The sequence below is a fragment of the Sceloporus occidentalis genome, unplaced genomic scaffold (assembly GCF_023333645.1).
Source record: "Sceloporus occidentalis isolate IW3139 unplaced genomic scaffold, rSceOcc1.0.p SCAF_2, whole genome shotgun sequence".
Lineage (NCBI taxonomy): Eukaryota > Metazoa > Chordata > Lepidosauria > Squamata > Phrynosomatidae > Sceloporus > Sceloporus occidentalis.
In genome coordinates this window covers 222,498,884-222,515,566 of record NW_028316982.1, presented here as the reverse complement: position 1 = coordinate 222,515,566, position 16,683 = coordinate 222,498,884, and the positions used below count along the sequence as shown (strand labels likewise).

The following is a 16,683-nucleotide window of genomic DNA, read 5'->3' as shown; positions in this document are numbered from 1 at the left end:
TATTTTAAACATTAACGGCCACAAATTGCTCAGCTGAGCATTCATTTTCTCCGTCGAAGTGTGTTAAAAATCCCAAGGGAACAACTAGGCAACAGTGCCTTATCTCTACGAAGCACAGGAGCAGATGCGTTGTTTATGTGAGATGAGTCTTGAGGCTCCGATCAAAGACTTTGCAACTAGAAGAAAGTAGCAGAAAACTTTTCGGAGACAAATCTAGCAAAATAAACATTATTTTCCATCCTGCAGTAGTTTGGGTTCAGTCCAAAAACAAAATAAAATTTTATATTACGGCTTATTATTAAGATTTTCGATTAGAAATATATGGGGCACCAAAGGCTTTTAAGGGTCTCTAAAGGTCTTAATATGGCCTTGCAAAGGCAAACCTCATCTGGACAAATCTTGGCAAGAAAATCCCATGATGGAGTTGCCTTGTTGTTGTTGTTGTTGTTGTTGTGTGCCTTCAAGTTGTTTCCACCATATGGCAACCTTAAAGGTGAACCCGTCAGGGGTTTTCTTGCCAAGATTTGTTCAGAGGCAGGATGGCCAGACATGTCCTCCTTTTCCAGGACAGGCCCTCCATTTCCACCTTCTGTCAGGAGGAATTCCCGAATGTCCTCCATTTTGAGCATGACTGAGAAGCATGCATTTACATTTATAGGAGAGCTTCGGTCTTTTATTTGGTCATGTCCTCCATTTTTTTCGAATGTCCTCCATCCTGAGCATGACCGAGAAGCATGAATTTACATTTCTAGGAGTGTTTTTGAAGCTTCTATGTGGTCCTCTGTTTTTCTTGGATATATACATATACATATACATATATATAGTTACTCCTTATTCCTACTCCTACTCCTGCAAAAACCTGTTACTCCTTACTCCTCAGCCCTGCTTGTTGTATTCACCATAGCTTTCTCACAGAGGACCAAAATACTGCAGAACTAATCCCGTTTGAGACCCCCCCCCCTTTAACAGCCCTGGCTCAGTGCTAGGGAATCCTGGGAATTGTAGTTTATTGTGGCACCAGACAGAGAAGGCTAAAATGTCCCACAAAACTACAGTTCCCAGGATTCCCCAGCACTGAGCCAGGGCAGTTATCGTGGTCTCATACTGGAGTGTATTTTGGACTTAAGTCTCTCACAAAACTACAACTCCCAGAATCATGACAGACACAACAACGACACCCATTGGTGGGAAAATGAACAATCCCCGCCCTCGGAGCGTGTCATCCTTGCCAATACGTCCGCCATTACTTATCTCTCATTGGCCAACGGGGGACCGCCTCGTGCTGCTATTGGGTAACGACTCACCAGCTCCTCCCCTAATGGTCGTTTTCCCCACCTCGTTTCCGCCCCCTACGCTGAAGCGAGCCAATGGAAGGGCGAGGAGGGCGTTGGGGGCGTGGCCTATTTTGTCAAGTGCCTCTAGTTTCCCCACAGGTGGAGGCGGTCGGTCGGTCGGCGTCACTCTGAGGGAGGGAGGCGAAGGATGCGGGCGCTGGTGGCGCTGTGGGCGCTCGTGGAGGCTGTTCTGGGGACGGAGGGCATCCCCCCTCACGAGGAGGCGGCGCGCGTGGCTCGCTTCGTAGCCCACGCCTGCGACTGGGGGGCCCTGGCCACGCTCTCGGCCCAGGAGCCCCCCATGCGCGGCAGGCCCTTCGCCAACGTCTTCTCCCTCAGCGACGGCCCCGCAGAGTCCCGGGGCAGCGGCGTCCCTTACCTCTACCTCACGGCCCTGGAGGTCTCCGTCAAAGACCTGCAGGTGAGGGACACCCACCAGGCTCTGAGGAGGATGGCGCTGCTGTTGCCATTGTAGTACGATATTATATCGTTATTATATTCTATTATTATACTGTTAACATTGCATTATTATATTATATTATATTATATGATGATATTATTATATTATGTTATATTATAATATTAACATATTATATTATTATTAGTACAGTATATTATATTACATTATTATTAATTTATATTATTTTAATATTGTATATTACTATTATTATATTATTATTATATTATATTATTATACTATTAACATTGTATTATATTATTATATTATATTATATGATGATATTATGATGATGATACTAATATTATTGTGATTATATGATGATATTATTATTATTATATTATAGGATTATTATATTATAATAATAATATATTGTAATAATATATTATAATAATATATTATATAATGATAACTTTGTATTATAGTATTATATTAATTTATTATATTATGTTATATTATAATACTAACATATATTGTTATATTATTCTTATTCTTATATTATTATCAGTATATTATATTACATTATTATTATATTTTATTATTTTAATATTGTACATATTGTATTATTATATTATATTATATTAACATTATTATTTTATTATAGTATTGTTATGATTATATTATATTATTTTTATTATTATTAATTGTTACACATATTGCAGACTTAGTATAGACAGCATTACATTCTGTATCTCACTGTAAAGCCTAATGTCCAAAATAAGCACAATATTCCAATATTCCATGGAAGATAACTTAACATTGCCATCATTGAACTAAAACCAAAAAAGCATTCTTTGTGTTCTCTTCCAATAACTTCCATCTTGACATCTTCAGGGAAGGATCTTTCCCTCTTTTAATGTTGTCTCTCCTATAGATGCAATTTTATAGATGGCATCCTTTGCTCTTCTTTAGTAGTACAGTCCTCCCTCCATTTCCGCAGACTCCAAGTCCGCAGCCTCAGTCCACTTGCAAATGAGGAGAGGTATAATGGCATGGGCACCCAAGGCGTGCAGCCATTGAAGCCGGTGGGGCTTGAATGTATGTGAATTTCCATCTTTGGGGTGGTGGTGGTCTGGAACGGATCCCCCCCGAAAATGAAGGGACGACCGTAGTTCTAGGTCTGTGATGTTTTCTGCTAGCATTGTGGTGTCATCCACAAATCTTAGCTTGTTGATGTTCCTTCCTCCTATCTTCACTCCTCCTCCTCCTCCTCCTCCTGAGTCTAATCTTGCTTTTCTGATGATGTTTTCTGCACACAAGTTGAACAGATAGGGTGAAAGGATGCAGCCTTGCTTGACCTCTTTGCCGATCAGAAACCATTCTGTTTCTCCGTATTCTGTTGTAACAGTAAGTAGCCTCTTGCTCTAAGTACAGCTTTCACATCAGGACTATCAGATGTGGTGACACTCCCTTGCCTTTGACACCCATGCATAGCTTTTTGTGATCTGTGCAGTTGAAGGCTTTGCTATAGTCTATAAAACACATGCTGATCTCCTGGAAATCTTTGGTGCACTCCTTGGCCAAGTCGCACTCTCTCAGCGTCAGAGGAAGGCCATCGCAAGCCCTCCTTTGAACAGTTCTTGGCAAGAAAACCCTGCTATTGGGTTCACCTTAGGGTCACCTTAAGTCGGAAATGACTTGAAGGCACACAACAGAATTCAAAGACACAACTGTCTTAGTCTGGAAAATCAGTATGGAAAGTGCTACAAGGTCCCTTGGCTTACTAGTTAACTCCAGGGAATGCTTATTTTGACATTATTGTCATTAGTATAATGTCAGTTAATGATAACAAATTTCTAGCCCAGCTTTTAGCGTTTGCACCAGGGAAAGTCATGAGTCCAGTGACTTGCTTCTGAGGGGTTGTTCCCCGTTTTTATTCTGTGCATACATTGTTGTTGTGTTCCTCCAAATCATGTTTTACTTATGGTGACCCTAAAGTGAACTTAGAGAACCAGTGTGATGCAGTGGTTTGAGCACTGAACTATGAATCTGGAGACCAGGATTCAAATCCTGACTCAGGCGTGGAAGCCCATTGGGTGATCTTGGGCAGATCACACTCTCTCAGCCTCAGAATTTGGCCATGGCAAAGTCCCATGTAGAAAGTTGCCAAGAAAACCCTATGATAGGTTTGCCTTAGGGGTCTCCACAATTTGGAAACTACTTGAAGTCGCAACACACACACATCAAACTTATCGTAGAGTTTTCTTGGCAAGTTTCTTCAGAGAGGGTTTGCCATTGCCATCCTCTGAGGCTGAGAGAGTATGATTTCTCCAAGGTCACCCAGTGGGTTTTTACGATAAAGCATGGAATCGAATCCTGATCTCAAGAACTGTTGTCCAACACTTAAACTACTGCATCACACTGGGTCATGTTCATTCTCATATATATATATATATATATATGTATATATATATATTCTGGCTCAGCTCTGATGGTGAGTTGTGAATCAGATTACATTCTGGAAGTATTAACATTTGTTGTTGTTTATGAAATACTGTATTTCCTTTTTAAAATACATATGCTACACATGCAGATGAAATGCCTAGTAGGGAAATACATACCTTTAAAGAGATGCATCAACACATTGCCATTACTCTTGACATCTTCATTTGTATCATACTATCTATCTGCCCTAGGGAGCCCAGACTAAAACACATTTGTTTCCGGTCCCTTTTATCATTGCATCTCAAGTAAGTGAGACTGTGATATAATGAAGTAGGGATGGATTGCAGATGACAGGGAGGTAAATGTGTCGTCTTAGGCTATTTTCCAATTAAAGTTGCACAGAAACATCATCTGAAACTGCAATTTGTCTTTCAGGGGAAAACATATAGATGCTGTACACAAGCCTGTATGTTTTGCCTTGAATGATAGACAGCAGTTTATGGGAAATTGCTGGAAGTGATTAAGCTGGATCCTACAGTGTATTTCCATGATATGCTGTGTATGCTGGGAAACTGATTTCCTTTACAATTAATATGCAAGACATTGGAAGGCCCAATATAAACACCCTATTCTCCCCTCATACTTTCTCCCCAAACCTCTATGGAACAAAAGCAATATTGTCTATACCATTTTTCTTTCCAGGTCTTGAAAAACTAATCGTTCCCCAGTATTCAAAAGGTGGGGTGCGTAGTTACATCGAGGGGAAATAGATTTTGGTTTTTAATTTCCAACAAATGTCCTTTGAGGCAAGGTAAAGCTGACCTGACAACAACTCTGCTTCTGAGGTTGTGGACTATGCCTTTGAGATTTGCTAACATTCAGTTGTGGAATCTGGGGACTGGATTCCAACAGTTTAGTGACTAGCAATTAAAGAAGTGTAAATTAAAATGATTCACTAGCAAACAAGTGATGTTCATTAAAGTTAATTGGTTATGACAGTGAGGACAGTCTTGCATTTGGTTAGGACACCTGACTCATGGTTACTGAAGTGCTAATCTTATCCTAAATTCTACCAATTTCCAAGTACAAAACATGTTTGCAGGTATTATTCACAAATGACCTACTCATTTGCAACTACAGCATTTTCCTTGAAAATATCTGCAATGGGTAGGAAAAAGGGGCATGGTTAACTGTAAATGGCACACATGGTTAACAGTATAAGTTAATAATAATAATAATAATAATAATAATAATAATAATTTGTTTTATTTATATACCGCTATTCCAAAGATCATAGTGGTGAACAGCAAGTAAGCTAATTAGCAAGTAAGTAAGTTTATGTATGACTACTCAGAAGTAAGTAATAATAGAATAAAATAATTTTATTTTATTATTAAGTATCATTAAGTTTAATGAAATTTACACAGAAATAAGTGTATATAGGATTACAGTTTAAGTATGTTATACTACAAAATTGAATAGCAAAAAGGAAACAAATCCAAACCTTGTGTAGCCATGAAAAGCATGCTTCACCAAATTACAAAAAGAAAGTACAATCCAACAGAAATAGAGACACTTTCTTTAATGGATAAATACAACCACTGGATGCTCACAAAAAGACATTCATGATATAAACTCTTTTATTTACAGTTGTCCCTCTGTATCCATGGATTCCACCATCCACAGCTTCACGATACCCCCCTCCCCCAATATATCCAAAAAGCAAATCTTGATTTTGTCATTTGATATAAAAGACTGTTGCATATAATGCCACTTGAACATCCATAGATTTTGGTATTCACAGCAGGTCCTGGAACCAAACCCCGGCCAAGTGAATTTCTATGTTTTCTTTTTAGGTTACTATTTATTTATTTGTTGCAACTTTGCTTAAATATTTTATTACACTAATGATCCCTTACTGTTTAAACTGAGGACTATATGGGGGGTGGGGGGAGAGACAGGGACAGGAACGTGTGGAATGGGCAAATGTTTGCTGGTTTCAATGTTTTGAAAAAGTGGAAAAATCCAGTGAATGGTTCATAACAAAAGCAACAAACTAACTATGGTTAATTGTTATATCTTAGTGTGGTTAATGGTTATAGTTGCTCCCCTTTGCCTTCATGTTACTGCAGTGAGATTAATTTTATTGCTCCTTTATACAGTGGTCCCTCCACATTCGCTGGAGTTAGGATCACAGGACACCTGTGAAAGTGGAAAACCCGCACATAACAAAACACTATGGTTTTACCTGAGAGAACACCTCTCTAGGAATCTCTAGGTCCTCCAGTGCAGCTCCGTGGTCAACATCTGCCAGGCATTGACCATAGAATTGTTCTGGAGGAGCTACAAATGCCTAGTGGAGTGTTCTTTCTAGGTCCTTAAGTGCAACTTTTGGTTAAAGTTGACCATAGAGTTGCACTGGAGGACCTAGATATTCCTAGAGAGAACAAACTAATAAAATCTGTGAATAATCAAATCCACAAAAGTCAAAGCCACAAGTGTGGAGGGACGACTGTATATGCTTTCAGTCACTCATATCCAATATGCAGGAAAATAGTGTTCTGATGGTAATACGGCATGGTTTTGTAGAAGATGTTATTGATTTCTGATCTCTTATCCAGAATGTAATTGAGCTGCTGATTTCCTGCCCTTCTAAAGTATGCAGGAAGTTCATGACAGCTTTAATCTGTATGTTGCTAGACTTGTATTCAGTTTGTGAAAGCCCTCATATTTATTGGGACATAAGCTAATAACTATGTGAGGTTAAAGACCAAGGGGGGGGAAAAGATACTGGGATATTCTGTAGTCTGAAATCCACATTATCTCTAGTGTCATACCTTTATCAGGACAGTCAAAAGAGTATGAAAGCTTTTGAGATTTCCATCTCTCTTAATCAGTCAAAACATTGCAAAAACAAATGGTAGAAACTTGGACACTTCATCTTGAAGTCATGTTGTCTATGTTGTATTTGACTTCTTGCCTGATGAAGACATCTGATTCTGTAAGAAAGGCCCTTGCATATGTGCCAAATGACATATACATGAGCCTGCCATATCTGGGCTAGCTATCAATGGACAGATTTCCCACCTTATATTGACCAGTGGCAGTGTGTGCATGCAAGGTGTTGATTACATAATAGTCCCACTCTTGGTATTCCCCTCAGTAAATAAAGCCTATTATTAAATGACTTTTGAAATTCTAAAATGTGCAGAAAGCAATCATTTCCCTTTGGTAGTGTCCTTACGACCACTACTTCAATGGGCAGCACTAAAGAAAAAAGAAAATCTTACTGGAGAATTGCTGTGGCAGAAGAGGCTGAAATGGTCTATAAGGCTGAATTACACTGTCCAGAAGAAACATGTTTTTTGATAAAAATTGTCCAAGGCACAGATGTATTTTATGCCACAGAACAAACCCACTTATTTAGAAACCTGGGCATTGTTTTCACTGAGCTTCTCTTGGAGAAATGGCATAGAGAGGCTGAAAGCAGAGAAAACGATATCAGTATTGATGAAATATCATTATAACCAGGGAGGTCAGGGCTTGTACCCACCCTAAAAAAATTGATAGTAAAGCGACTGGACAAATGTTTTGCAGTGCTGAAATCTCAGAGTTAGACATTAATACCTGCAAAGCCTCGGGACCTTTACAGAACAAATTTCTCTGAAAACTTTCTTTTCTCTGACGTAAAACACCTGCAGGTTTTTTGTGTACTGAATTTGGTTGACCGTCAATTAAAACAAGAATAGTTTGTGCCCAGCTAAGGTACTTTAAGCAAATTGCCACTCTATCAAATGACCGTTTTCCAGCACTGTGTTACATGGAAGTCAGGAGCATTCAGTATTGGAAACCAAACTTACAAAATCTTCTATGTAACTACAGGTACAACTTCCTTGAGCTGAATTGTTCCTTGGGTTTGAATAAGAGGCAATTAAGAGGCTGGCCGTTTTGAATAGGTTCAAAAAGGGATCTAAAGTCAACCAGGATCTCAAAATGGTCCCCATGGTTCTCTTTTTTCGAAGCTGAAATTTTAGAACTAGATAATAGATCAAGCTCAAGCCATCTTTCTTAAGAATTGCTTTCACTGAACTACAATTTCAAGTAATGCCAGCTGCAGTTTTGGACAGATATTATATATAATAAGGGGCTATTTGAAAACAGACTACGTATTTGTAGCCAATGTCAGGTGGAAGACACTATATATTATATGCTAACTTATCCCCTCTATAGTGACTCAAGAGAGAGATTTCTAAAACCCTTTCTGATAAATGGACGTGGGGACTCTCTTGTAGAATTGGTTAATTTCCTTTTGAGTGATACCAATGAGTATGTAACACATAAAGTGCCCCTTTTCGCTTTGGCTGCATAAAAGATTAGAAAGAGAGAGAACTGCTACAAAGTAGCATGGAGACACAAAGTATTAATTTCCTTTTCATGTTGGCAACTTGGAAATTCAATTGGAATTTGAACTGTTTTTATCCTTTATACTAGCTAGGTAACAACTTTGGTAACCCATGTAAAATTGTTGGGTGCGTTTTGTACCTTTTACCTTGACTGTTTTGTATATTGCTCAGCTACTTGTCATGGCCTTCGTCTAGCACAATAAACATATTGCTGATTAAGATGATTTCTCTTCAGGAGGGGGAAGCAAGACCTCAAAAAGTGCTGTGCTCTCTTATCTGTTGCAATATGAACAGACAGCTGTATGGTCTATCATCACATGGAGTCCTGTGCTTGCAGATAACACACACCAAATAATTGTGATTCAGCAGTTTCTTAATGCTGAATAACAAGAATTTTTTCTGCTTTTCAGGGCTGTGGGTTACTGTTGTGCAAGTGAGAAATGCAAAATATTTGTTTCATACTTAAATCATGTGCTTCTGAAATTTCACTTTCTTCTCTCCTTAACAAACTAATCTGGCCATTTCCCAAGGGATGACTTGAACATAGTTTTGGGACTGTAAAGGGGAGGGGAGAAGGGCCAATAACTATGTCAACTGAATTTCCAATCTCATTATATGACCAATATTTTTTAAATACAAAGAAAATGAAAATGTTCCAAAACATACTGTTACATAACACACTGACAGTAGGATCCATATGAATGTGTCTTCATATTCTTACATTTATGAAATTCATTTTGCTACCTCATTTCAGATGAATGCGAATGCCTCTCTGACCATGTCTTTAGCACAGACTCCTTACTGCAAGAAAAAAGGTTATGATCCTCAGAGTCCTTTGTGTGCCCACGTGATCTTCTCTGGATTGGTTGAAAAGGTAAGACATAATATTGGTCCTTGTCATGAGAATGTTTCAAACATAATGGTAACTTAGAACTGGAGAGAGTAAGTTTCATAGTAGTAGTAATCTAGACTTCTGAGCTGTACTACGCTACCTGAATGTTTGTCTTAATATTTCATATTTTGCAGTGACATAAATATATCTAAATGTTAGGAACCTGACCAATGCAGGAGATGCAGAATTAGTTCTTTTCTTAACTGTGGTAAGGAAACAGTGAAAAGGGTCTGCCTTTTAATCTCACAACAATACTGTGATGTAGGTTAGTCTAAGACAGAGCCTGGTCCAACATCACACAACAAGCTTTAACATGGCTGAACAAGGATTTAAGATTTCCCCTAACCTGGCTCCTTCAACAGGTGTTAGATTACAATTCTTTCCATCCCAGCAGGTATGGCCATTACACCATAGTAGTGTTCTGTGTTTTCCGGTTGGACTGGTGTTTTCCATAAAAGTGGGGTACTGAAAACAGCATGCAACTTTTCTGACATCAGTAGACTTTTGAGTGGAACCTTGGAAGTTCTAATTCTATTTCAAACGCATGTTCCTCTCCCTTGTGCTGATAGGAAACAAACATGACAATAGTTATTAAGTCTTCCAAAATAAGAATGAATGAATGCAGTCACGGTATCATTTAGTCTTTGTTGTTCCAAATAGCACACCTTCTTTGAGTCCAGGTAGATAATTAAATTTAGATGAGCTGGTAGTGACTCTTTGCTATAAAGCCCCATTTAAAGTGCTGGGTGACCTTTTGGCAATTATCTTTGTATACCCAGTAAGCAAGGATTTGACTCACACAAGTTTACTTTATAATTGTAAGTTTTTAAGGTGCCACAAAATTCTTTGTTTTTATTTTACATTTAGGACATTTGAATGTGAATATGTAATCCAAGTGTCCAAATAATTTGACAGAAGATGATGTAAATGAGTGACAGGGTATTTAGATAATGACAGTGCAATACTAGTATGTTTACTCTGGCATAATTTCTACTGTGTTCACTGGATTTATTCCCAAGTACATGAATAAGATTGCATCTTAAGTTACATGATTTTCATAGATAAGGACAAAATTTTCACCACCTTCCTTTCTTAGTGTACTTGGCAAAGGGTATGGCTCCAAAGTGTTGAGCTGGAACCATGAGGCTAAGCTTCTTAAACAGCAGTTGCCAAATTGCACATGCCAAATTTGAGCTTCCACAGACGGCAAGCCCTGCTTTTTAAATGGACACGCATGCATGTGATCACAATCTTGTGCACATGTGCCTATTGAAAATGATGCGATTTGAGCTTCTGTGTTTTTTGCTATCTTAGGGTGGAATGTTCCGGGACAGATTCCCCATAGATAGCAAGGGAATACTGTATATAATGCCAAAACAGGACAATCATTTCCCCAATTTGCTTGATTGAGCCTAAGCAGTCATTTGTATCCTGACTACGGCATAAGTCTAGTTGCCAGCCCCTACTACAGGAGATCCATTAATTCAGTGGGATTTACATAATAGTTGAGTTACTCTTCAGCCCTTTATTCAGTGAGTATACTTTTGTGAAATGAGCATGGGCTGTGGGCCTTGGTCACCTGTATGTGTCATAGTCTCCCTGTTTTCCCTGACCTTGAGAGAGCTTGCAGGTGAGTATAAAATAATGTGGTTAACTAAAATGCGGTGTATTTAGACTACATAGCAGGTAACTAGTTATGTTTATTAGGTTCCAAATGGCACAGAAACAGACTTTGCAAAGACAGCATTGTTCAGTAGACATCCTGAAATGGCTACCTGGCCACCAGATCATAACTGGTTCTTTGCGAAATTCAACATCACCAACATCTGGGTCCTGGATTACTTTGGTGGAATCAAGACTGTGACCCCAGAAGAATATTTTAATGCTGTGCCCTAGTAAGTTGCAGTTTTGTTACATTACCTTTGGGGTTTGTTTTGATGATTTGTGTAATACTTTACTCAGGGCAAAGACTTGCATGCTCTGGATATTATTATCATTAGAACCACTTCTCAAGTAATTAGGCTGCATTCACTAGGGACCTATGCAGGAACAATCGCACAAAAGTTGGGGGGACTGAGTAGACATATAGGATCATGTTTAAGAAACATAACACAATATTACTTGCTGTATAGTGGTTGATTTCCCATGACCTTCTGCATTAATTATTATTCATAACACTGTTAGTATGCTTTACAGGTCTTTAATGTATAAAATAGTGTTTTTAATTAAAGTAACATTTTTAGTATGTAAAAACTGTGTAAAGTACATTTTTAGCATGTTTCAGAGGGCGTACCTTGTGTGCTCACCATAGACATAGGCAAACTGCAGAAAAGCAAAGGAAGTTGGGGGCAGGAGTTAAAAAGAAAAGGGGTGGGGAGAAATTTGCATTATTTCTGTTATATATAAGGGGGTTTGGTTCCAGTTAGGTAGGAGAGAACCTTGGCCTCACAGCCCTAATTTGGCCATGTGAGGTTCAGGCCTGCTCCTTCCCAGCTGGCAAAGAGAAGTCCCTGTTATCTTCATGGAGACCTAAGGTATGAGGGGAATCAAAACCATAACTGAGCCTCTTCCATTGAAATAAGTAGGATTTATGAGTTCATCTTTGACTATAATGCTCCCCTTGTTGACCTACTTTTCTATCTTGTCCAGTATTGTCCTTTGATTATGTGTCACTGTGGCGAGTTATTGTCTGTTTTTTCCCATCTTTGCATTCAGTGATCTTTTAATCTGAGATGCAAGTGTCTGAGCTAGACAATCTTCACGCAATCCTGTTCCTCGCCACTGAGTTATAGTTTTTGCTGGGTCTGTAAAGTATTTTTTATTACAACTTCCAGAATCCCCCAGCCAGCATGGCCATTGTAGTCCAAAAATGTTCTCCAAACTCTGTCTTTCCTCCCATGTGGACAGAGGCGGTGCAGAAAGTGGAATCCAGATGTTATTTATTTATTTTATTTACTTTACATGCCACCTTTCTCCCAGGATGTGCCCCATGCATAATAGCCTAAACAATTCTTATTATTTTCCCTTCTTTGTAGGCACTGAAGATTTTTTGTGTGTGGATGAAATCAAATGTCTACTCTATTTTTGTAACATGGAAAAAGGAATACTGCTGGAATTGAGACAACATTGCTGAGTAGCAAGTGTGTATATTTCTTTAAAATCCCAGTGGACTGCTTATACTGTGCATACTTCGTATAAAAAAACCAAGAATCTGAACCAAGAAAATCTAAATCTGTGCACTTTCTTTCAGCAAGCTTCTACAGAGAAAAATACATGTTAGTGTCCATGAGATGGAGACAGAAGAAAAATCAGAAGGAGGAGAAAAGGGGATGAAGCCAGTGCCAACTCTTAATCAATATGAAGAAACATCCTGAGATGTTCAGCTGTGTTGTATGCCCTAGTCTTGACACATAATTTTTGTTTGCCAGCTTTACCATGTTCATGTGCTCACTTGTTTCACCTGTCAAAAACGATCATGTGCCATAGAGCATAGAAAAAGTTACCTTTTTGAACTACGAGTCCCAGAATACAGTTGCCTGCCAACTGTAGTAAAGGAGTGGTTTCTGTGAGTTATAGTCCAAAAACTAATTTTTTAAAACTTCAACCCTAATTCAGCTAGGCTGTCTGGATGCACACTGACAACAAGACAAACATGTTTTGGAGAAACTAAGGCCCACTAACAGTTTGATTAAAAAAAGGTAGAAAACCATGGGATCATAGTGTGCCCTTAACAGCTCATGAGTGTATGAACACTGAGCTTTCTTTCTGCCCATAGCTTATATCCTGTCAGCACCTCTGCCTGCGTGTTACTTTAAGTATTGGAGACAGAGATGATGAGGAAAGTTTCTGGAGTGCAGGGGAATAGGTGGGGATATAGTCCTCAGCTGTGTGCCTCTTTTCCTGTTCCCATTGGACCCGCTCTTCTGCCTCTTCTTTTTTTAATTGTTAGGCAAGAACCAGCATAGTATAGTGGTTTGAATGTTGGACTAGGACTCTGGAAACCAGGATTCAAATCCCAGTTTGACCATGTACACCAAGGGTGACCTTGAACAAATCACATTCTTGCAGCCTTAGAAGATGGCAGTGGCAATCCCCTCTGAAGAAACTTGCCAAGAAAACTCCGTGATACCCCATAGGGTTGGCATAAATCAAATGATTTGAAGGTACACAACAATAATACATAAATACACCGAACTGCTGCAGTCATTTCTATTTGGACTTTGGCACTATGTGAAAGAACTACCAGCTTACCTATAAACACCAGTGTGCCTTGTGTTCTCTTGTGTTGCACACTCTCAGAACTTATCTTGAACTTAATGTCAGTTCTTTTATGTAAGTTCTATTTTGGATCATCATTTTTTTAAATCTCTGAATTGTCAGTATTGTAGCCAGAGTCTGAAACCAGAGGTTAAAGTAGAATATGAACACTGTTAGGAGAACCCAGCTAGTATTAACTGAATTTATTGCCAGAATTTATGCAATTCTGTGTTACAGTTAAAGCAAATCAGTGGGGAGATGAGTTTATGAGGAATACCTTAAGTCATAACTGAGGTTTGGAGTTAAGTACCATTCTCACTGTAGCAGACCACATCATACTGCCTAAAACAGATATGAGAGGAGGGACTCCAGTGAATAGCCCTGGTGGCGCAGTGGTTAAATGCCTGTACTGCAGCCACTCACTCAAAACCATGAGGTTGCAAGTTCAAGACCAGCAAAAGGCCTCAAGCTTGACTCAGGCTTGCATCCTTCCGAGGTCGCTAAAATGAGTACCCAGATTGTTGGGGGCAAATTAGCTTACAGTTGTAAACTGCTTAGACACTGCTTAGGTGGTATGAAGCGGTATATAAATGAAGCTTGTGAATATAGTAATGTTAAAAATGCATCAAATATAAATCATACAGGTTGAGTCTCCTTTATCTGGAATGTCTAAAACCCAATGTTTTTTCAGTGGTGGCTGAGATTATGACACCTTTGCTTTCTGATAGTTCAGTGTACACAAACTTGGTTTCAGACATGAAATTGTTTAAAAGATTGTATAAAATTATCTTTTGGCAATGTATATAAGGTATATATGAAACATAAATGAATTTTCTGTTTAGACTTGGATCCCATCTTCAAGATTTCTTAGTGTGTACAAATATAGTTATTCCAAAATCCAAAAACATCCAAAATACTTCTAGTCCCAAGCATTTTGGATAAGGGAGACTCAACCTGTCTATCATATGGTCCCTGCTCAGAAGATCTCATGGATTCACATGAAAAATCTTCATGGTGTCACAGTGCTCCTCATGAACTATTATTGACTGTGATAATGTGGTTTAATAGTGGCACGTAATCAATATTCAGTATTGATTATGAAACATTAATGTCTTACCAAGGGGATGGTAGGAGCTTGGTTTTAACAGTGCATGTCTACTAAGGAATAAGCCCCATTGGTTTCTGTGGAACAAACTCCTTGGCTGGGTTTTGTGTAATCAGACCATATAAAAACAAGTTTCAGCACTGATGTATTTTACTTAATGACAGTATTGTCTCCTAGTGAATACATTCTTGAAATCTGACATGTTCTTATCTGATATTCAGAAATGATTCTCTCAATGTGAATGGCAATCCCATTAAGCACTTACCACTTAAATTTAGGAATTCTATGTTTTCACTCTGTTCATCATTATTAATAGACAAGAATCAGAAAATTTTAGTGCCTTTCAGGCTGTCTTGTCACTTTGGCTACACATGTTAAGTTTCAGACATAAACATGTTTTCTTGGTAGTAAATGTTACCAATTTATAGAGCCAGTTTTTCCTGCCTCTGTAGACAATCAAATGACTTCTCTATTTTTATGTTTAATTGTGTTTGCATATGGAAAATCTATCTTTCATAATAGAGCCATACTTATATGGAAATAAACTATTCTTGGAATAGTAGCTCTCCTGTCTTACTATACATATTATTGTTAATATCAGAGGGTAGGGAAGAATAAAAACTATCCAAAAGATTGTAAAATCTATGAAGTTTTGTTACACTGTTCTGTCTGTTATACAAAGCCACATTGATCATAGAGTCACCCAATGTGGTGTGTTTTCTGATAGGATGAAAAAGAAGACCATAGTAAAGTTTTGGACCCAGTCTTTGTTGCTCTGAACTTCACATTTTTAAATTCTACGTTCATAAACAACATGAAAGTTTGGCATCAAACAGCAAACAATCTTTTTCTGTTCCTTATTGAGGAAGCATTTGAAGGTGGGCCAAGGAGTCTTTGTTAATCTTCCTCTCCTCTTCCATTTCTTTCATCCACTGGAACCACTGCTTTGTATTTCCCATTCTGAGAAAGATTATGCAACTATATCACAACCTTAAGTTGAATAACAGATGTCCTTTTGTTAATAGTGCAAATATTTCTGCTTGTGTTAAGATTTGCAATGAATGTGTAACTGTAATACCAAATTTGACCAGAAGAGGGTACCATGTACTGTAGATTTCCTGTTTGATCAATGACATATTTAACCTTTCATTTAAACCTTGGCATATAACGAAAAACACAAAGAACTGGAGGTAATGGTGCAGTAATGTTTGGATACTGAACATGTAGTGCTGTTATTCTTTGTGGGAGCTACTTAAAAATTCATCATAGTTTTTAAAAAATATTATTTTATGCACTTACATTCCTCCTTTCTCCGACTACCAGGACTCAAGGCAGCGAACAGCAAATTTAAAACAATACAATATAATAACTATGCAGAAGCATTAAAAAGTATAAATATAAAATTTGAAAAACAAACAATTTAAAAAGTTAAAACTGCTATGCTTTATAATGTAAAATATGTTACCAACCTTATATTTTATGACATTTTGGGGGTTTATTGCTATGCAAATGAATGGATTCTGGTGTCCTTGGAATTTCCAAAACTCATAGAGGTTACACATTTACAAGGCCAATTTTTTGTTAAAGTACTTTGTGGTTATGGACACTGAATTTTTTCATAAATAAATTTGGAAATGTTGTGCCAACCTGGTACCTGCCAGGCATGTATGTCATTACAGTTTGTGGCTACAAGGTATTTAAAGAGCCTTGGCAAAGGGGCTTTTAAAGCTGGGGAAATTCTCGTGGAGGAGTGCAGATTACAGCTGACAACAATGTGTGATGTTTTATCTTGGTCATTCTTAAAAGTAGCTGGATTTCATCTTATGCTTTTAACAGGAATATGATTTGGA

General features: G+C 38.2%; 1 protein-coding gene across 3 annotated transcripts; it reads left to right on the top strand.

Annotated features, from left to right (window-relative positions):
• The first annotated feature begins 1,458 nt into the window (after positions 1-1,458).
• Positions 1,459-15,474, top strand: LOC149319724 (protein CREG1-like). Of its 3 annotated transcripts, XR_016280234.1 has the most exons (5): positions 1,459-1,755; positions 9,334-9,453; positions 11,179-11,366; positions 12,507-12,611; positions 12,722-15,474. XR_016280234.1 is itself a non-coding variant. In XM_089512250.1 (4 exons), coding segments are annotated over exons 1-4 (582 nt in total). In that variant the 5' UTR covers positions 1,459-1,482; the 3' UTR covers positions 12,508-15,474. The 3 variants fall into 3 exon arrangements, 2 of the variants coding, with proteins under 2 accessions (XP_089368376.1, XP_089368377.1); XM_089512250.1 differs by having other exon boundaries at positions 12,507-15,474; XM_089512251.1 differs by lacking the exons at positions 12,507-12,611; positions 12,722-15,474 and having other exon boundaries at positions 11,179-11,367.
• Positions 15,475-16,683: the final 1,209 nt, after the last annotated feature.